Raw genomic sequence first — 21012 nt, forward strand, 5'->3', positions numbered from 1 at the left:
GCTGAGGCACATCTTCAACCACCATTTCACCACTCTTGTTACGTTGTTCCTGCGCATAGGGCTCTAACGTCATCTCCCTGATCCCTACATTGTGTTCTCTAACAGACACCATCAAGCCATTACCAAGCAAAGATATAACAATACCTACCACAATTAAAAACTACATCAACACCACAAACCTCCACCGTGTACAGTATCCACAACTCCCATCATACAAACCAAGTGATACTTATCACAAACGAAGAACTATTACCCAAAGAATTAGTGAATAACTTCTCATTGCACACACTCTTTTCATGGGGTTTCGAAAACACCAAAATCAATCTAATCTGCCGGGTACGACCATACTTGGCCGAATGCACCATATCCCGTCCGATTTGTGAAGTTAAGCGGCCACAGGCCCCGCTAGTACGGCGATCAGTGATGGCGCTGGAACCCGGGGTGCCGTACCCTTTGATTTTTGTCTTTACGTTTCGTATTTTGTTTTATTGGTGTATCTGCCTTTTGGGTTGCCCCCGCGGCGTTTGCAGGTGCACCACTCTAACGGTTGAATTGTGCGACCGTATACGGTGCGGTTTGTTTGGTCGCGATGCTGGCCGTTGTTCCATCATAATTTCCCGGGGCTGGGGGTCGGGGGCGGATTGGAAAATATTGCACCTAAAGGGAAAGTCGATTCCTCTCTTGCCCACTGGTCGGGGCGCAGAAAGGGCCAGCTCCCCCGAGCACTGGCGACATCGCCTGCTATCCTTCCGCTTTTTTAGTTGTATTGGTAGACGCGGAAAGGGGAGCGCCTCCGTGAGAGCCGTTTGATTCACGAACACGTGTTTACGGAAATGCAAAAATAAAACTGGTAAAAACCGCTTTTCACGCCTCTGTGCTGGTGGGCGAAAAAGAAAAAGAAACGTATAACGTTTGGTATGCTATTGAGAGTTGCGTTTCTTCTTCTTTGCCATTAAGCGCTTGACTGCAAATGTCTTTTCAGGTACCCCACAGAAGCACTCATTCATTCGTTTGGCGAACCGCACTCTATAACTGACGGGGTCAATGATGGTGGGATCCCGCCCCGGGTGGCCAAGAACCGTTTCAATACCCGCTTTTACCTTGGACTCAATTACCTTGGCACCCGTGTAAGGGTGAAGGTAATCAATGATGCCGAGGTATAACTGAGCACTTCCGTGGTTAAGGCCGGCAACGAGCGAATAATCCATAATAGACGACGTGGAGAGAAGGTGGGCATCGTACGTTAATTGGTCCATAAGAAGACTCTTCGCCTCATTCCGGCAGTAAAAGAATGAACCTTGTCGGAAGGTAGCAACAAGGTCTTGATCGAGAAGGACGGACGACCCTTCCTGCGCCGTTCGGTTTCGCTGGCTGCCCTTGAGATCGTAAGTTATGCCAACTTGACGTGAGTAGAATACGTTCTCCATTAGAGCATAGTATCTTATTTCGGCCGGGATGTCTAAACATCGCTTTTGCCGCTTGATATGCACAGAGAAAACACCGAAAACCTTACCGAGGATTGTACCAAACGGTACATTCGTATTGTCCCCGGTAGTGCTTTTTATATTGGTGTACATTTGGCACATGTGGAGAAAGTAGTTTTGTCCAAATTCGGCAAAATGCTTTAATTCCGCCTGCTTTAGCTGTTTCATAACGAAACGATCATCCAGTGTGGCAAAAAAGCACGACTTGGTTTTACCTCCTTGCGGCTTGAACGCCCGGCAGCGGGAGAGGGAAGGTGCTAATTCATGGACTCGTCCTTCAGTGTACATGTACCGCAACGCCGCAAACTGCTCCGGAAACATTACCTCCACTGTTACACTCACTTGTTCTGTTTTGTCCCACGGAATCAACACCTCCATGGCATGTTTGAATGTTCTTTTTACTGTCCCCCCTCGACCAGCAAGGACGTCTAGCGCGTCGGCTGTGGAGCGCATGCATGGTGTGTGTGGTTGGATGTTTGGTGACACAGATGGTCCTATACCAAGCATGTCCTCCATGGTTTCTTCAAGATCTACATCACGTGGCTCGTTCGCTGCGGGTGGGGATCCAGAATCTTCAATCTGTTCACTTGGGGATGCTTTGGGAAATTGGTGGGTCTCAGTAGAACTTGTGCTGCCTCGAGGGAATTCAGGTTTACTGTCGGTGACAAGCGATGTCGCCTGAATTGCCACCGCGACGAGGGAAGTTGGCTCATTTAATCGAATAACGCAAGCATCATGTAGGCTATATGCCCAGTAAGGGTCCTCGAGCTTTGTTGTATCCACAATGAAAGGGGGTTTTCCGCCAATACGACGCTCCGCGACTGGCACCTTTGCGTTATACCATTCCTGAAAGGAATTTACAAGATTTGCCAGATCATCCAGGCGCACTATTATAACACCTTCCAGTGTATCCAGAGACGGCAACTTGTTGAGGAGGTTCTCCGTCTGTTGCAGCAACGCCATCGCCTGCTCATCATGCAAAGATGGCAAATCCACAGCCATACTGGCGCCACGCGTGTGAAGTGCTGAAGAAAAGGGAGAATTCTCGCCTTTTTGTAGAGCCGGCGGCGACGAAGACGACGGTACCGTTGAGGGTGGCTGTTGGGTAGCTACCGCAGTGGATGCTGTGTGGATAGCGGCACGTATTTCTACGACACACCGCTGCAGCTCCTCAATTTCACCCTTCAAATACCTCTCGGGGGCATCGCCAGAAGACGGCATTGTCATGGGTGGAGGGACAATATTATACACGGTAAGATCCTCCACCATGATAACGATTGTGACATCCACACCGGAGTTGGGAGAGACAACAAAAGAGATACAGAAGCTCTGACTTAGATTGTGCCCACATGCTAAAAAAAATGAAGATGAACCGTATATAAGAAGCTCCAGGAAAGCTCCCCATGAAAGATTGAGTGTGTGCAACGAGCACAACCCAGCCGTTGAGGAGGCCAAACTTCCTCCAGCGCTGTCGAAGCAACCCTTACAAGAAGCATACCCGCGCACAGGTAGGATGTGACTTTCATCACGAACCTTCCCAGAAAGGAGAGATGACAAGGAAGACTGTGCTAATGAGGGGCGTGACGACGACGACGACAACGACTGCTGCTGCTGCGAGGCACCATGTGCAACAGCCGTGCGCCTTCCTTGGAGACTGCTAAAGTCAGTAGCTGTCTTTACCCAGATGCGCTTGTTACCGTGCAGGATGATGTGCATGGAATCACTCTCCTTTGCCCTTCCCGCCAAGTATTCCAGGAGCGTCTCATCTCCCTCGCAATAGAAGGGAAACACCTCGCGAGACTGTCGTACACCGTCGTTGGGGGATGTCCCAGACACACCCCCAGGTGCATTCTCTACCCCTGCACTACTCGCATTGCTATCGAGGAAAACAGTATTCACAATAATGCTATCCAACATTAAGTCGTCGTAATCATCATCTATATTTGCCACTTCATCAGAGAAGCTAACACCGAGATTCATGGTTAGCGCCTCAACTCGATCCTCAATCCTTGGCGAACAGGCGACCAGCTGCATGTATTCTTCACACTCACGCATGTGCGAGGACGACGCCTCCCCCCATGGAGGTGAACCGCCATTATTACTATCCTCATTGACAACCACTTTGGCAGCAACAGTAGCATCCGGAAGCGGTAACACATACTTTATACCCAGATCAAACAGACAGTGAGCTTGAATGGCGAGATGGTATGCCGTAGTGGTGCAATTAACCAGTAACCTCTTGGCAGCCTCCAGCTGCTTCCCATCTCCTCCACGGAGGAGCACTGTGGTAAATAGAGCCGCTCGAAGTCCCTTAAACATACAAACAGGTTTACCACCAACATGGACAAGTTGGAATGTCTCACATGTCCCAAGCACAGAGGCGTTGTACAGGTCTTCTAGGCTGACGTATTGCAGATCCTGGACCACACTCGCGTTGCAGCATGCAGCAAGACGCTCCATAACAGTTCCCCCCGCATGAAGGATAAGTGTGGCCTCCGAATGGCGAAGGATTCTATCCTGTAGGTAATGGTGCATGTTGCCCTCCACAACAATCACCGAGGGCTTCCAGAGATCTATGCGTTGATACTGCTTATCCAAGTATCCTTCATATCCCTTCAGATGCTCCAAAAGGTCGGTGCCTGGGTTCAATGTGGTGCCCACGTCTCCCCCGAGGAGGAGAATACTGGGTGAATTCACGCACGTCTTCATTCGCTTAGATGCGACTGTTTGCACAAACGCAACTCCAGAAATGATTACCGTGTCACCAAACGTCCCACTGGGTATGCAAATAACATCAAAATGTTCCGTCACGCGATTATGCAGTACCACAGCCGTCTGTGATACCACCCGCCAGGACACATCGCATACGCCAGCAATCCACTCCATCTTATCAATCGCTGCTCCATTCATTGATGACACTAAAGAATTTTCACGCATGAAAAGCCGCGAAGCACGCTTGATCAAGTGACGGGAGCTTTCCCACTCCAGGCATCTCAAGTTCTTCGCTGTTAATGGCGATGAGGAAAATATATTTGCGCAGTCAACTGGTTCTGGGACACCCTCCATGTAGCGAAAGGATGCCTTTGGATAAGGAACATACACACGCGCCTGGATCATCGTCTCCGTCAGTTGAGGGGGCTTGCTTACCTTTTTTTTGCGTGCATCCTTGAACAACCTGACGAGCAACTCCGACATGCCATTGCGGCTGTGCATGGGGACATCCCCCAAACAATACGCTACTTCCTGCTGCTTCATATCCTCTGGGTGCGTCGATAGTCTTTTAACCAGTGGCTGACAAATTGCACTCGGTGGTGTGTCACAGAACGACACTGAAGCCTGATGAGTCCCATGACACACGAAGGACATTTCCCCTGCGTTGACACCTGCATGGAAAGAATTCTTGTTCCTCGTACTCTCTTCCAGAGACACCGCATCTGCTGTTGTCGTCATCGTTTTCGCCGAGGCGACGTGTTGGCCTGCCACTCCATTCGCGGAGTGGCTGCCTGCTATTGTCGGTGTGTGTGTGATTGTCCTCCTCGCGGGGAATGGTCTTGGCCGAGGCCTTTGGCCCACATCGCCTCGCTGCACAAGAATGCGCTTGCACTTATGGCACAGCTTCATTGTTGGCTCGCGCTGAAACCCAACAAGTGAAGAAATGGTATCGGCGATGATGTTTCGGGCGACTGTTGCGGAGGGCGCTATGAGACAGTCGCGGCAAAACACCTGGCCGCATTGGCGGCAGTGGTGGCGGCGCCGCACAATGGAAAAGCGGGCGTCGCACCCACCGCAGCGTAATGCGTAGCGATCCTCGACCCAAAGGGTCCTGTTGGAATACATCTGTGGGAGGCACAGACCACAGAGCCTCCTCCCCTCCTTGAGCCGCTCCCTCTCTCTTGTGTGACTTCCCTTTTCCCGGAATGTTTCTTTCTTCCCAGTGTGTTTCCGCCACTATAGAGTGATGGGGCTACAAGACGGACACCCACCATACACACATGCATAACCACACCGTCGAAGAGAATGTGTGTCAACGCAACGGGAGAGAGAGAGAATAGAAAAAAAACTGCAGAATGTACTGAGACCACATACCCGAGCACGAAACACTGTGGCGGCAAGTGACAGCGCAAATAAAACAAAAAGATATCCGTAGAAAGATAATCGTACCCTCTACAACAACAGCATCATCATCACGATCACACTTATCTTCCGCCCGACCTAGATGTCAAAACAAAACAACGCCGTCAAACTGGAATAACTGCAGCGCGGGATGGGTAGATGGAAGTGTGAAACACTCCAGCACCTCGGCGGCGAGTCGTCAAGCACAGACACACAGACACACACAGAAAAGAAAACAAGTAGAAACCCCCTTTCTGTTTCTCTCGCTTTCCCTCACTCATTCGCTCCCCAACTACTCACGCTCCCTTCTTCACGATTGCTGTATGCACATTCACGGGAGAATGAAATACGAAAGAGAGAGAGGGAGAGAAGTAGCTATGAACACAAAACACACAAATAAAACAAAAAAAACCGAAGAAGAATAAAAGGAAAGAGGGCGATACTTCTCTCCTTTCACCTTGCACGCTGCAGGATACACCCAACGTCCCTTTCTTGTCTTCATTCGTTATTTCCCTCATACTTCAATCGTAAAGGTGTTGAGGTATATATATATATATATATATATATATGCCCTTTAGTGAATATATATGCGCTCCTCCTCCTCCACCTCCTGGTGGAGCTACGCCAATGCTTCAGCGATAAGCTTGTTCTCTTCTTCCACGTGAACGGAGCCGTAACCAGTCGAAGGGGACGCTGAGGTTGACCGACCGATATACGTGAAGCTGTCGCCACTCTGCGCAATGCCGAGGTGGCGCATGAGGCGCTGGAAGCGTGGGCGCATGTACGCCCATGAACCCATGTTCTTCGGCTCCTCCTGCATCCATGCAAACTGAACGTTCGGATTGCGACCATGGTACTTCTCCAAGACATCAGCGACCTGCTCCCATGGGAAGGGCGAGAGCTGCTCAAGCTTCACGAGCACAACATCCTCATGTATACCGGGCGTTTGCGCAGATTGCTTTTTGCGGTAGTCATCCACAATACTCTCTATTTGACCCGTACAGAAGAGAACCTTGCGTGCCACCACATCATTACGCGCAGCAGTGTCAATGACAGGCATAAACGCGGTGCCCTTCGCCATCTCGGAAAGATTGGACACGTTGGGGGCGCGGAGACGTGCCTTGGAGAAGAAAAAGACAAGGGGCTTAACATCTGTGCGTACCGCTTGGCGGCGCAACATGTGGAAGTAGCTTGCTGGAGTGCTCGGGTAGCAAACTTGCCAGTTGTACTTCTGAATACGGGCTTCCATCATACGTGCAGGAGAGGATTGACGGAAATTATTCGGGACCGAGTCAGTATCACTGCTAAGCTGTAGGTAACGTTCGATTCGGGCGGAACTGTGCTCAGGACCTGCTCCAGAGTAACCATGCGGTAGCGACAGGATCAGACTGGACTTCAAATCCCACTTCTCTTCGCCACAGCATAAGAACTGGTCAATGATAACCTGGGCACCATTGGCAAAGTCACCAAATTGAGCCTCCCACATGCAGAGGTTGGACGGATTTTCAACGTTGTAGCCGAGCTCGAATCCACACACACCCAACTCTGAAAGACTGCTGTTGCAGATCGTCACAAGTGCCTGGTCCGTTGACAGATTAGCTACGGGAATGTATTTGGCGTTGGTTTCCTGATCGGTCACTGCGGCGTGCCGCTGTGTGAAGGTGCCTCGCTCAACATCCTCGCCCGTGAGACGTATGCTCACCCCCTCCAAGGAAAGCGTTCCAAAGGCGAGAAGCTCGGCCAGACACCACTCTGCACCCTCACCCAATTCAATCGCTTTCTTGCGAGCCGCATACGTGCGCTGCAGGACTGGGTGTGGCTTCTTTACATCGCTGGGGATCGTGGTGATGTGCATACCAACTCTTCGAAGGACATCAATATCAACACCCGTTTCCACTGGTGCAGGGATGTCATCTGTAGATCTCACTGCTGGCTGGAGCATCTCGGCTTGATTCTCCGACTCGAGTTGGAAGTACGGCATTACCTTGACAAAATCCTGTGAGCTTTGCGCGGCTTCGAGTGCTTGACGCATTTGCCCTTCGTATTCCTTCTTCTTTGTTGCGACCACCTCTTCAGTCAGAAGACCTTCTTTTAGTAGAGTCTTTGAATACACATCAACCAGCCTGGGGTGGTTGCGGATCGCCTGATACATTTGCGGTTGGGTGAAGTCAGGTAAATCCGCCTCGTTGTGGCCATTGCGGCGATAGCAGACGAGGTCAATGATGATATCGCGGTGGAACTCCTGGCGGAAGCGTGCAGCAATACGACATGCGCGGACGCACGCCTCGACGTCGTCCCCGTTAACGTGCAGCACGGGTGCGTTATTTACCTTTGAAAGATCGCTGCAGTAAGTACTGCTGCGACTGTCCCAGACGTCCGTTGTGAAACCGATTTGATTGTTCAATATGATGTGCAATGTGCCACCAACCTGGAACTGTTCGAGGTCAGAGAATCCCATCGTCTCATAGCACGATCCCTGACCCATGATAGCGGCATCACCATGAATGAGAATGGGAAGTGTCTTTGAGGAGTCCGCCTTGCCTTCATACACCTGCCGTGCACGGGCTTTGCCGAGAACAAGCGGGTTCACCGCCTCCAGATGAGACGGATTGGGCAGAAGCTCAAGATCAATGAAACTTCCATTGCGAAGAGGCACGTATTTGCGATGCCCAAGGTGATATTTGACGTCGCCGATGTGTGACGTCGTGTTGCTGGGCACCTTACCTTCAAACTCACCCAATATATTTACCGTCGACTTCTGCAGAATATTTGCCAGCACGTTCAGGCGACCGCGGTGCGCCATGCCAAGGATGCAGGAGGTGGCGCCCTGGTCGTTGGCTTCCTGAATCGCCGCCTTCATCGCCGGGATAAGCGCCTCACCACCGTCAAGGCCGAAGCGCTGCTGTGTCGCGTACTTGATTTGCAGGAAGTGCTCGAAGCCACAGCTGCGCACCACATCGTCAAAAATGTTGAGGCGATCTTTGCGTTCGAGCGGCGTCAGTGTGTTCAAAATCTCCTGGCGAAACCAGTTTCGGAGGTCAAAGTAACCGGAGAACATAAACTCAAATCCAATTGGACCACAGTACATGCGTCGCAGTTGTGCCACGATATCCTTCAGCGTGCGTGCCGTCCCGCCACCAACAAAGGTCGCCTTAAAGTCACACCCAAAAGTCACGTGGAAGACCTTCTGAAGATCCTCTTCAGTGAAGCCGAAGCTGGCAGGGTCCAGTACAGAGGGGTGGAGTGCGGTCTGGCGAACTGCTTCCGTGTAGTACAGCGGGTTCAGGGCAGCGATGTAGTGCCCGTTCCGTTCATACGCTCGAATCATCCACGAAAGACTCATATTTTGCAACCTCTCCTGCTCCGTCAGTGTGCGCCCCGAGGTGGGGCGGTGAAAGGTGGGTACAACGGGCTCATCAGCAGGGCCTTTCTTGATGTTCTCCAGCACAGGGATCCAGCTGCGCTCCACCAGCGTCGGGTCCTTCTCGTACTGCTTCAATAGACCTTCAATGTATGCCTCGTTCTGGGCGTCTACAAGCTGATCAAACCTGTTCGGTTGGCGAATTGTCTTGGCGTCTGTGTAGGACCGCGCGAAACCACGCGGCGGGATGGCAACAATGCCTCGACAGAAGGCATGACGCATCATGTTTGTGTTTACCGCCGCCTTCCTTCGCTAAACCAGAGAGAGTATTCTGGCAATATTCTGGTTTTTTTTTTGTTGTTCACTCAACCTTTCGTTTCTATTCCTGTGTAGTGCGGGTCAACGATATGATGTCAAGCCGCCTTTTCTTATTCCCTAAAGTAAATGAGCCGAAATGCTGAGAGCTACTTACCGGAGCCAAGAAGAAGAGGAATGAGAAAAGTTCTCGGTGGCAAAGAGGGCAATGGAAAACAATGACGACACATAAAGTCACATTGAAGCCGTATGTATGATGCAAGGATCCACATCGACATTGAACCGAGCCAACACCGTATCGTCTTTCTGTCAACTCCCCGCCGTCTTGTCCATGCCAAGCGCCTGCATCAAGTAGTCGTGCATACCGTCCTTCGTCCATCCTATGAGGCTCATCTCCAACTCCTCACCACCATCTTCGTCCTGCAATACAAGACGCGGCCAGAATGCCGTGTGCTTGGTGACCCATTGCAAACGCCTTCCAAACTTCTCCTTGTACGCCTGATAGAACATGCCGAGCTCGCTGCGTGTCTCCCCCAACTCGGAATGAAGGCCTCTCAATTCGATGCGAGCGCTGGCATACGTGCGCGACGGCGCCTGGTCATCAACGGTGCAGCAGGAAAGACACTCCTCGTGCATCTCCGCGCTGCCAGTCTTTTGCAGCAGCGGCTGACAGTACTGGCACTTGGCGTCCGCCTTTAGGAATCCAAGCCGGCGACACTCATCTACAGACCGAGTGGCGACGGCGGTGGGGCTTCCGCTGCTCTCGGCACGAGCCCAAACCGCGCAGAGAGAGACGAGAAGCACAACCACCGCTAACATGAACTTGCGCATCATGACTAAAAAACCAATGCTTTAGGAGAACACACGAAAAGACACAAACACAGACAAGCATATATATATATATATATATATATATATATACAATACGTAGAGGAGCACAGAGAAGGCACCCGTAACACAATGCATGCATCCCCCCTCTCCCTCGCCACTGGCGCCAAAGGGTGCATGTGATTTCACGGAAAGACACCACCCTGTTGTTTGACATGGTAGAGAAAAAAGAAACATTGACTTTCTATCCTTTTTTTCCCTTTTTCTGGGGTCTTTTTCTCTGTTTTTTTTCCATTTGGTGATGCACGCTGTTCGCAATGTGCACAGTATCACATCTATACATGACAGTTCAACACTGGGGGAAGAAGCGTGCACCCCGCCGTGCAGAAAAAGCCACACACGCATCCTTCACCCCGTGAGCTTCTAACGCACCACTTTCCTCACCTCACATCACCTCGCCCACCCACTCTCCTCTCCTCTTTGGCTTTTTTAAATTTCTTTTTGTGTTTTTTCTCTCTCTCTCTCTCTCTCGCTCGCTCTTTCCCACCCTCCAGACACCCTTCTAACAGGGCATGATTCTGTGCAGGCCTACCGAGAAACGCCTTGCCGGATTTCGTACATGTTCCGCGGCAGCGTCGAAGTGCCGTTGAAGACGCGCACCAGCTCCTCCAAGCTGAGCTGAGGCATCTCCTTCGGGAACAGCTTCGAACACAGGGCATTGAGCTCAGCGTCAGTGATGGTGTGTATCTGCAGCTTCTTGCGAATACACATCTTGAACTCGTTCGGCCCCACGACACTCTCCGCAGAGTAGTCTGTGACGGCGCGAAACTCTTTCAAGAGGAGCTGTCGGCGCTGGTCGTACAACTCTAAAAACTCTGCGGCTGCACGCGCTGCGAGAGCCGTCTCCTGCGCCTTGGCGCGCCTCGCCTCGTCGATGCTTGGGTCCTTCACAAACGCAGCCGACTCCTTCTCGGCGTCCTCGGCGGCAATCGCCTCCCATGGGCGGTCGTCGGAGGCCACCGCGGCACCCTCTGGCATCACACGCCCCACAAACTCCTCGTACGAGACGTACGACTCGTTGTGCTTGTCAAAGTACCGCAGAACGCTGAGGACCTCCTGTTCGGAAATGTCCAGACAGAGCTTCTTCATGATGCTCAGAAAGATGTCCATCTTAAGACCGCCCTTGTTTGTCGTGTCCGCTTCGTGGAAGGCACTGGCTAAGCCCGTTTGTTTACTGGCAAGCATGGCACGGAGCTTGCGCACGACCTGATTAATGTCGGAGCGACTGAACTCCTTGCAGTTGGTCTCCATGTAGTTGAGCGAGTGCTCATCCGAGGAGAGGAGAATGAAGGGAAAATTGTTGATCGTCAGGCGCGCTCCGACGTAGAAGTCATCCGCTGTGTAGAACTCCCCACCGGGCCGCTTGCATCGCTGACGCTGGAGGAATTTTCCACCAACAATCCCACTGTTACGCTGCACCGGCTCAAAGATGGAGATGGTGTTGTCGGCTGGGTACACCGCGAGGACGAAGCGGCGAAGCTCATCCTCGTACTTGGTGTTGTCGAGCCGCATGAGGAACTTCACCACGCCATCGGCGAACTCCCGCATGCGGTTCTCTGCACGCTGGCGTTCCTGCGCCTCCTCCAACTCCTGCACCGTTTTCTCACGCCTGCGGCAGCCAATCGGCACTGTTGCGGGTGTCTTTCCCCCCGGGATCGGCTCGTACGCCGTAACGCCGAACTTCTTGCGGAGGTGATTCCGCGTGTACTCATCGTAATCGTGAATACACACGTCGCGACCGAAGAGATTTAAAATGTTGCCAATGCGTATGTCTTCATCCGTATAGTACACTGTGTTGGCATCCTCCTTGAAGGTGAGGGAGCCAAGTGACTGCGGGTCAAACTTCATGCCGTCCTTTGGCTTGGCGACGCGCTGACGACGAAAGAAGCGGGGGAACGGGTCGCGACCGCTGTTGGGGAAGTCCTTCTCCACCACCGCGATGCTGCCGTCGGCGAGGAAGTAGTACAGCGTGAAGTAGTGCTTCACCCCATGCAGCGCCTCCGTGTCGTCCCAGACGCAGTCGCAGCGCAGCACCTCGCCGTCGTGCGCGAGGAACTGCTGCGACGCCCGCACCTGCTCCGGCAACAGCATGTTGTTGAGCGGACTGTCGGCGGCGATGGAGCGAACGTCGTGCGCCTTCGCCACCGGGCGATTACGAAGCCGTGTGTACGCGTCCAACGGCACTTCCTGCGGCGGCGCGAGCTCGACACCCGCCTGGCTGTAGAAGTCGCGCGTGAACTTGTCGGCGTCGTACACCATGTACGTGCGGCCGTAGAAACTGATGACATCGCCGACGCGGAAGTGCGCAAAGGTGATAGGGGTGCCGTCCGGTAGCGGCACAATGTGGCGCTTCAGCGAAGCGGGGAAGGCGAATCCGGAGTTGTCGGCGCACTGCTCCGTCACGCTCATCGTGTTGTCCTCCAAAAAGACGTGGAAGATGACCTTTCGCAGCCGTTCGCACTCGAGGGAGCTCTCCGGCACCTGCTCCTTCGTGTATCCGTAGAAGCGCAGCACACGCCCGGTGAGATCGACGGCACTCTGCGTACTGCCCATGGTCCCTTGCGCCGCATCCGTTCCGTCGACAGGAATGCCAGAAGCGTACTTCGCGACGGACGACATTGTCTGCATGTTGCTCGCCGTCATGTCGATGGGGACGCTCTTGAAGGACGTCATGGTGTCGTACTTTGGACCGTTGATCTGTGTGCGGTGGTAGTTTCGGCGCAGCATCTCCTCGCCGCACGTCATGCCCGGCACCATGGGGAGCGCGAACTCCTTCTTCATTGACCGAGACTGTGTGTACGCCATCCTCCGCTGCTGCAGCTCCCTGTTATCTCCCCGGAAACCTTTTTCTTTGTTTACTTATCCTCTTCTCCTCCTCCTCCTTCTTGCAACCGTGCCTCGCCTTTTGCTTCGACGATCAGTCCTTTGCTATCGCGATTCACAATGACAACACCAACAACAACAACAACAACAAAAGAAGAACGAGAATTACACCTCCCACTTCTCCTCACAAAGGACAGACGCAAGGAATCACACACTTACGCTCTCTCACACACACACGGCGGGAGGAGAGAGAAAAGGGGGAAAAATGGTTATAAGAGGATCACACAGACACACATATACATACAGAGATTCCCTTGCCCTTCCGAGACGCTGTTATATTCGGTTTCCATTCGCACCTCTATAAAAAAAAAACTGTGCACAAACGCCCACGGCCACTCCCAGCCGAAAGGGTAGCGAAGAGAAAAAGGCAAAACGGTTCCATGCATCCATACATACCGCAACTAAAAACCGCAATATCATCTGTTTATGTGCAAATTAAAAAAAAAAGTGCAGACACTACGAACACACACACACCCACCCCTGCCGTTTTTCAAATTATTTGTCCTCAGAAAATTGCCTCACTTGCAATGAAAAAAACATCCATGCATCTAATACCTACGCGGTCATCGTCGTCGTTGTTGTCAGGGCGGTACTTCCTATCAAGGCCCTATTACAGAAACGCTCGCTGATGTTCGCCGAAGTAGCATCAAAGATGAGTCCGGCGAGGGCCCCTTACTGTCAGTGTCGTCAAACATAACACGGCGGAAAACAGCACCTCCGTGGAAATCACCGCCAAGCGTTGCTGATATCACGGCGTGCGGAAATGCCCAAATGCCGGAAATCATCGAAGTATGCACCGCAAATCGGGTAAATATGATCTGCTGTGTGGTGTCAAAGAGCTGTACCATGCCGTCGCGGTAGCCAAGGGCGAGGTAGCGTGCCTCCGCGCAGAAGTCTGCGGCGCACGCAGCGGGAGAGGAGTCAGGCGCAAGCGACGTGTTGTTATTTAGTACAGAAGTGTCAAACGGGAAGCTGCGTGAGCGCCGCCGGTAGCTCATCGCCTGATAACTCCGCACGTTACCCTCGTAGGAGATACGGTAGAGGTATTCCCCGTCGGTAGTGATGATGTCCACGGAAGGTGAATCCCGCAGTATGGCAAACCCGAGATCACCCTGGTGAATGGCCTGCAGGCTCACCACCATCTCTGTCTCGCTTGAGAAGGGGCCGCCAATAGCAGCGGAGTTCTTTTTAGCAAAGATGTGACTATCCAATGGACCGCCTGGCACAGCGCTAAATTTCAATTGCGTCATCACGGTGTCATTGGCATACGTCAGGAGCAGGTCCACCACACCGCCAACGGTCGGAAGGACATCAAGGACATAATTACTTGGGTACACAGAGAGCCCACTCAACTCCATCTGAAGAACGTCTGCCAGGAAAGGCTCTACTAATGTTCGCACAAAGACGGGCGTTGTCTTGCGAATCGAATTTCCAACATATTGTAGAATGGAACCATCGCGGAGCTGCAAAACAACGGCGTAGTCGTAGGCTTCGGACCGTTGAAATGTGACCAGACTGCTGCGGATGGGAAACATTTTCATCAGTGGCTGCACAGGAAACATCAAGTCTGCCCCCTTCAAATCAACGATCATAAAACCTCCCTCATATGATAAATAGTTCTTCTGCAGGTTCACCACAGCTAAGGAGCCATCGGGCTCGCTGAGAAAGATGCTGCGCGAAAAGTATGGCCTTAGATGCCGCTGTTCAATTTTGTGAAAAGAAGGGGTACGGTCCTCAGCGACGGTACCCTCAAACACCATCAGCATCCCTTCATCAGAGCCCAGCACCAGCTTATTGGTGGATTCTGACCACCGTACTGATGTAATTGTTTGTGTTATTTGCACATTTGGCTGCGTGGCAAAGGGGAGAATATCCAGTGGATCAATGACAAAAATGCCCCCGTTCGCTGCTTTAGGAATAAGGATGGCACCGCCGTTTGATATATAATCCACCGACTGCGCACCCATTCCCTTAAGCCAGCGTCCACCGCGGACCTTGGAGTAGTCCATAAATGCAATCGTGCCATCGGCACCACTGCAGATGAGGCGATCCCACGAGAGGTCCTCGCTGAGTTGGAGAAACAACCCCGTGACGCCACTCGTGTGGGGACGGAAGGAAGCAATCACCGCTGGCTCCCCAAGTCCAGCCGCAAAGTCACTGTAGGAAATGACCTCCACCGATCCATCGTCCACCCCAATCACTGCGTTCTTGGAGCATGTGTCGAGTAGAGCGACACGCACGCCATACGAGACCAGCGGGGCCACCTGACCACGTGAGGGCATCAACAGGAATGCACCGTCGAGCGTGCTGCAGCTGAGCACTACATCGTCATCGCCACACACATCGGTAACATGCGCTCGGTGGACCTTGTTTGCCCACTTGATAGACATGGATAATGCCTTTGCACCCGCTTCTACGGACCACTGCTTCACGAAACCATCACTGTAGCCGATGAGCAGCGCCGCGGAGCGCTGGTGCGACTTTCCGGGGCGCCTTGTCACGCGTGATGGATCGTGCAGCCAGCGCACCGCCGTCACGGCGCTCGTGCCGTCCTTTACACGGAGCACCTCTTCTCCCGTTTCGGCATCCCACGCCATCAGTGGCGCTTGCGTGAAACCGCCAAGGATCATGCCGCTGAAGTACAGCAGCACGGTGGCACCGCCACCGACCGAGATCTTGCGCACCGGCCCCATGACGTTCTTGGTTAGGTCCCACAGATGTATGGCGTGATCGATGCCGGCTGTCGCAAAACACGAGTCGTTTTGATCACTCACCACAATGGACGTAACGCGGCCGTCGTGCGCTACCAGCCGACGATACAGCTCAAATGTTTTGGTGTGCCACACGTACACCTTCGAATCCTCCTCATTGTCGAACCCCGCCTCGTTCTCCACGCGCACAAAGACATAGGTCGGTGTGACAATGCACTGCGCGACGGAGCAGCCGTGGTGGTCACACATGCCAACCACCTCGATAGTGTCTGCATCCCACACCAGCATCTTTCCCTTGTGGTGCAGGGAGGCCATGAAGGTGGGCTTTTCTATATTGGAGACGCCCTTAGTCTGCTGCGAACTCATCTGCCGCAGTCTGCGCACCCCTCCAGAGGGGACGGGGCTCTGCGCTGCTGTGCGGCTGAGCACACGTGACTTTGATACATTTGCACCCCCATCGTAGCACTCCAGTCCGTTGATGCCAAACGGAGTCGACACCATGCGTACATTACAGGTTCCCAACATCTTTTCTTCCGATGCTGCCGCAACCGAGGACAGAAAATTAATAAAGCCATAACGCAAAAAGAAACAAACAAACAACAACAACAACAAAAAAAAGGAATATCAGCATTAAAAGAATCGACCGCTAAAGCAGCGGTAATGGAAAGAGAATCGCAGAGACCCTTGCGCAGCAGAGCAATGATCTCGGAGCGCAAGGCGAAAAAAAAGGAATAGAACAAAGGGGAAGAAAACGTGAAGGGGGCCCACAAACTGCGGCTCTCGTAGAAACGAAACCACGCGGAAGGAGGGTGCCACAAGCGCGCGTGCACCCAGACACCGCAAGCAACAAGACATGAAGAGACACTTGGCCATCAGCTGCTCACATCAGATGGTTCCTCCGAGCGGCTCCACATGCCACTATTGCTCAGTTCGGATGCATTCAGCTCAGTGCAAAACGCCCTTCCAGTGGAGGCCGTGCGGAATTGACTTAACGCCTCGGCCGTGAGCATCTGACTCTTTTTGTCCTCCTTGATGCTTGTCTGCATCAAACCATCGTGTTGATCTCCTTCAGACATCAGGCGTGCCGCAAAATCTGAATGCAGCAGCACAATACGGTAGATGCCGTCGTGTCGCACAACGGTACGACTCGATGTTGGATCGGCGTCCTCTTGCCAGATCATAGTGGGCTTCTCGGCAACGGCATAACCGACTCGGAAACCGCCACTGCTCGCGGGATTTCGTTCCTCCTTCAGCAAGCGTTTCTGAGCAACCTCAAAGAGTGCCGGCACCGTGGCACATCCAACAAAGCTTTCCTCCCTGTACACCTCCATGGGGATGTGCTGCACTACAGTGAAGCTCCGCCGACAGGCCAGAGAAGGAAAGTGCATCACGCAGACCTCTTCACGGTCCTCTGCGGTGTATAGCAGCTGCTTCGCCCCAGTGAAGATGGAACGCAACGGCTGGTTCCATACCTCTGTGTGAGGCTCCGAAGAGGCCAACTGCAGCGGTTCACCCGCGCCCGACAGCGCAGTGATATCGCGCTCCCGCACCTCATGTGGAAGCGGAAAGAACATGTCGCCTCCCCCCGGGCGCGTCGAGAGCAGCATCGGGACCCCGTTCACATGGATACGTGCGTAGGCCGTTGGGTCCAGCTCGGAGGAGGTCTGCAGCGTGCAGTCAATGTCCGTCTCGCCCATCCACGACGCGATACGACGATGCTCCGCGGAGGAGAAGTGGTAGTGCGCGTCCTGCAACATCGCAAGCGTCGCCGCTGACATCAAGACGTCTGTCAGCCGCAGCTCGCACGGCACACACAAGTAGTAGTACGGCTTCCGCGCGTCACCTTCGGGCTGCTCCGACAAGGGCCGTGACACCTCATGGATGTGGTGTCCCTCCGCTTGCTCGCCCCCCCTACTGCCACTACCACCACCATCATCACCAGCAGCAGCCGCACCGATGTCGTTCGCCTCGTCGGCGAGGCAGCGGCGGAGTCCGTGTTGCTCCAGCCTGGCCAGAAGCTGCTCGAACATGTTCGCCGTAACTCCTTCGCCAACGTCAACAATCTGCTCCAGAACTTCCGTCCGCGTGATGGCGGAGCGCGACCGGGCCATGGCGCCAGAGCGCAAACGCCAACGGAGGCGGTCAACGTGCTCTCCCGCCGGCGTGTAACGTCCGTACGACGTCGCACGAGACATGAGTGTCGCTCCTTTTCCACAGAGACGGACAGCACCAGTCAAGGCAAAAAAGAAAAACAACAACAGGAACAAAGAAGATGAGGCCAAAGACAACAACACCAAAAAGAGACTGAACAAAAGGCGAGCACATACCGCCGTGAAGTGGAAAGACGGTACTAACGGAGGACACACAACACACAGGCACCCTCCATCTCAAACTTCGTCTCCTCCTCACGATAGAGGAATGCTGCAGAAGACACAAAGGCGCATCTCCCTCCTTCGCTTCCCCGCCATCATCTGTCTTTTTTTTTTGTTTCTCCGTCCGACACCCACTCCGTCAACCATCGCCGCCAACCATGGCCGCCACCGCCCGCTCGCAGAACAACTCATTGATAGGCCCCTGACTCACCGCCAGCGACACGGCAAAGGGGAGGTTCGTGGTGATCTCAAGAATACTGCCACGATCAAAGATGCGGCGCGGCGCACCTTGCTCACCCTTGGATGGGAACAGGCCATTCATGAGCGTTATGGCCGTAACTCCTTTTCCGTCGTCCTCCACACCCACAGGAGCTGTGAGAAGCGAGTTGTAGTCTTCCTTCAATGCCCGCATCTTCTCCCTCGCACCCGCCCCTGCCGCTGCACCACCGCCAATCTCCGCTTGCCAGGTGCCATGGTACAGCAGGTGCTCAAACATCAGCACAAACGACATGAGATGGACGATGCCGTTCGACGAGAAGGCGAGCGGCTCCACCTGGCGACCTTGCTGCAGGGCCTGGCGCTGCATCGCCGCAATGCCTATCGCCATCGTCAAGATCTCACGGCAGAATGGGAAGATTTCTCCGATACGCTGCTGCATCGTCGGCAAGGACACAACATCCAAATTCACGTCAACATACGGAAAAACTGCCTCCATCGTGCTGCGCCATGCCAGCGGTACATACGTGGCTCGCCTCGACGACACGCCACCCGCAGCCACGAGCTCATCACGGAACTCGCACGTCAGCTGGGCCAGGAGCGGCAACAGAGCGCCCACAACGCCGTGCGACCACAGCATCTCCTCCCACACCGCATCCAGCGGCTTCTTCATACGGCAGAAGTGGTAGAGCGAGCGTGCAACGTCGAAGAGCACTGAGGCCCCAGCAGCTCGAAGAGCAGAGGACACCTTCAGCGCCTTTCCCGAACCGCCGAAAATGCGTACAACAGCATCAGACGAGGGCGCCGTGCCCAGCAGCACGGCGCCCCGCAGAAGTTTTGTACACGACAAAGGGTACGACAGAAGCAGGGCCGTGGAGTCCCCGTCGCCATCGAGACTCACCTTGTCAAGGATCTGTGCGCCGACATGCGCACACAGCTCCACCCCATCCACCTCACCAATTGCAGCTAACGCGTTCATAAAGGACGTCGCGTCCTCCACTGACATGAAACGCATGGTTGGCAAAAAATGATCGAGGTACGTGACGAAGCCCCTGCAGCTTTTTACACGAAACGCGTTGATAAGTGTTGCTAGTTGCACAAGACGCACATAGGGGATGCGCGTGTGCGTGGCGCCGGCCTCCTCCGCCAGTGTCCGACTAATTGCTGCGGTCGCGGCGTCGAGCGTCGACGCAAAAGGGGCGGAGCCCTCAATCTGGCGGAGGGCATGAAGGAACCGCACTAAATCGGCAAATGAGAGCGAATCCATGTCGTCTACAATGGCCCGAATCACAATCTCAAGGCGCCGCTGCTGGACAGCCTTGGGCAGCGGAACTTGCTCAATAATGGATAGAAGCTTTGCCAGATCAATCGATGGCACGTCAAATCTGTTCTTCTGGCCCTTACCGCCCCACGAGGTCTCACATTGCTGCCGCTCGACCGGAAGAAAGACGCGGTCCATGCCGAAAGCCGCTAAGTCGTCTGTTTCGAGCACATCCGACAGGCGGCGCCGGGCCACACGATGCGGCAGCTGCAGTGCATCCACTGCCTGCACCACCACGAGGTGCTGCTCCAGGTATTTCATCGTCTTTAACTCATGTGGGAAGTGCACCATAGCGCGGGTGAAGTTGATCCAGTGTCCCCCGCGGAGGAGACTCTCGTTCTGCACGATGAATACAGTTAGATTTGTGCGCAGCCGCTGGATGCTTTCCACTGGCAGCGGGTGCGCCGCTGCACTCCCCGCCTCGTCGCGGCGCCGCTGCTCCACCACCCCGCGCACGGATTTGGACAATACGCTCAAGAGACGCACTGCATCGAACACATTGCAGCTTTTGTTGTGCAGCTTTGTGTAGCCCTCACCACCCTCAAACACGGGCACCCACGTCTCGCCGCAGTACAGCGGGACGATGAGCGATACCGTCTCCTGGTACAGCCCCTCATCATTCAAGGCAAACATCGCGCGTGCCACCTCCTTTAACACATTGAAGTCTAAACGAGCGACAAGCGGAGCGTAGACGCCACCGTCCCGGACGCCGAGGCGGCACAGATGCTGAATCACGCGACTTGCCTGATTGGATGTCATCTTGTGGATAAACTGCATGCGCGTGTGGTCGTGTTTGATGCACTCGACGAGGGTGCTGACGTACGCCCCGCTGGGGCTCGCGTGTAGCACGACGGCGGCGAAGGAAGCGTCGCGCAAGAGTTGACTCAAGGAGCGGCGCACCTCGGCACTGTCGTGGCGCCGGTCCAAAGTGGTGCCGCGCAGCAGCGGCATGACTTCGGCGCGGATGAACTGCTTGAGTACCTCACGCGGCGTCCGTTGCCCTTTTGTGGGTATTTCCAGCAGTGTATTGAGCTTCCCCGCGGTTGCCGAGAGGGCGGCGTACTGCACGAGACAGCGTGACAGTTGGCATCTCCGCAGCATTACACAAACAAAGCTAGCCAACAAGAACACACGCAGACGCGGTGTTGAGTGTGGCCCCTTCTTCCTTCTCTCTTTTGAGTTTTTTTTGTCGTGTCTTCCTTCGAGGAGTTTGTTTGTTTGTGCTGATCTTCTTCCTTTTTGTTTGTTTTGCTTTTGGTTTTGTAGGTGTGGTGCGTCCGTGGCAGTTTTGGAAAGAGTGAGAGCGGTGGGGTGTGGGGTAGCACGTGAGGCATTGTGCCGTGGTGGT

General features: G+C 53.8%; 7 protein-coding genes across 7 annotated transcripts; all 7 read right to left on the minus strand.

Moving 5' to 3' along the window:
• Positions 1-920: 920 nt before the first annotated feature.
• DQ04_00911000 (putative phosphatidylinositol (3,5) kinase) lies at positions 921-5321 on the minus strand (the record flags this gene model as incomplete). The annotated part of the gene is made up of 1 exon (XM_009309897.1): positions 921-5321. The coding sequence occupies one exon, from the start codon at positions 5319-5321 to the stop codon at positions 921-923; it is 4401 nt and encodes a 1466-aa protein (XP_009308172.1).
• Positions 5322-6216: 895 nt separating this feature from the next.
• On the minus strand, positions 6217-9243 carry DQ04_00911010 (2-oxoglutarate dehydrogenase subunit; the record flags this gene model as incomplete). Its single annotated transcript, XM_009309898.1, has 1 exon — positions 6217-9243. One exon carries the CDS (start codon positions 9241-9243, stop codon positions 6217-6219), a length of 3027 nt encoding a protein of 1008 aa, XP_009308173.1.
• A 339-nt stretch (positions 9244-9582) lies between these two features.
• Positions 9583-10107, minus strand: DQ04_00911020 (hypothetical protein; the record flags this gene model as incomplete). Its single annotated transcript, XM_009309899.1, has 1 exon — positions 9583-10107. One exon carries the CDS (start codon positions 10105-10107, stop codon positions 9583-9585), a length of 525 nt encoding a protein of 174 aa, XP_009308174.1.
• Positions 10108-10689: 582 nt separating this feature from the next.
• DQ04_00911030 (putative EF-hand domain-containing family member C2-like) lies at positions 10690-12942 on the minus strand (the record flags this gene model as incomplete). The annotated part of the gene is made up of 1 exon (XM_009309900.1): positions 10690-12942. The coding sequence occupies one exon, from the start codon at positions 12940-12942 to the stop codon at positions 10690-10692; it is 2253 nt and encodes a 750-aa protein (XP_009308175.1).
• A 701-nt stretch (positions 12943-13643) lies between these two features.
• DQ04_00911040 (hypothetical protein) lies at positions 13644-16256 on the minus strand (the record flags this gene model as incomplete). Its single annotated transcript, XM_009309901.1, has 1 exon — positions 13644-16256. One exon carries the CDS (start codon positions 16254-16256, stop codon positions 13644-13646), a length of 2613 nt encoding a protein of 870 aa, XP_009308176.1.
• A 371-nt stretch (positions 16257-16627) lies between these two features.
• Positions 16628-17950, minus strand: DQ04_00911050 (hypothetical protein; the record flags this gene model as incomplete). Its single annotated transcript, XM_009309902.1, has 1 exon — positions 16628-17950. The coding sequence occupies one exon, from the start codon at positions 17948-17950 to the stop codon at positions 16628-16630; it is 1323 nt and encodes a 440-aa protein (XP_009308177.1).
• Positions 17951-18266: 316 nt separating this feature from the next.
• DQ04_00911060 (hypothetical protein) lies at positions 18267-20765 on the minus strand (the record flags this gene model as incomplete). The annotated part of the gene is made up of 1 exon (XM_009309903.1): positions 18267-20765. The coding sequence occupies one exon, from the start codon at positions 20763-20765 to the stop codon at positions 18267-18269; it is 2499 nt and encodes an 832-aa protein (XP_009308178.1).
• Positions 20766-21012: the final 247 nt, after the last annotated feature.

The sequence above is a fragment of the Trypanosoma grayi genome, assembly GCF_000691245.1.
Source record: "Trypanosoma grayi strain ANR4 Tgr_91_V1, whole genome shotgun sequence".
Classification (NCBI taxonomy): Eukaryota; Euglenozoa; class Kinetoplastea; order Trypanosomatida; family Trypanosomatidae; genus Trypanosoma; species Trypanosoma grayi.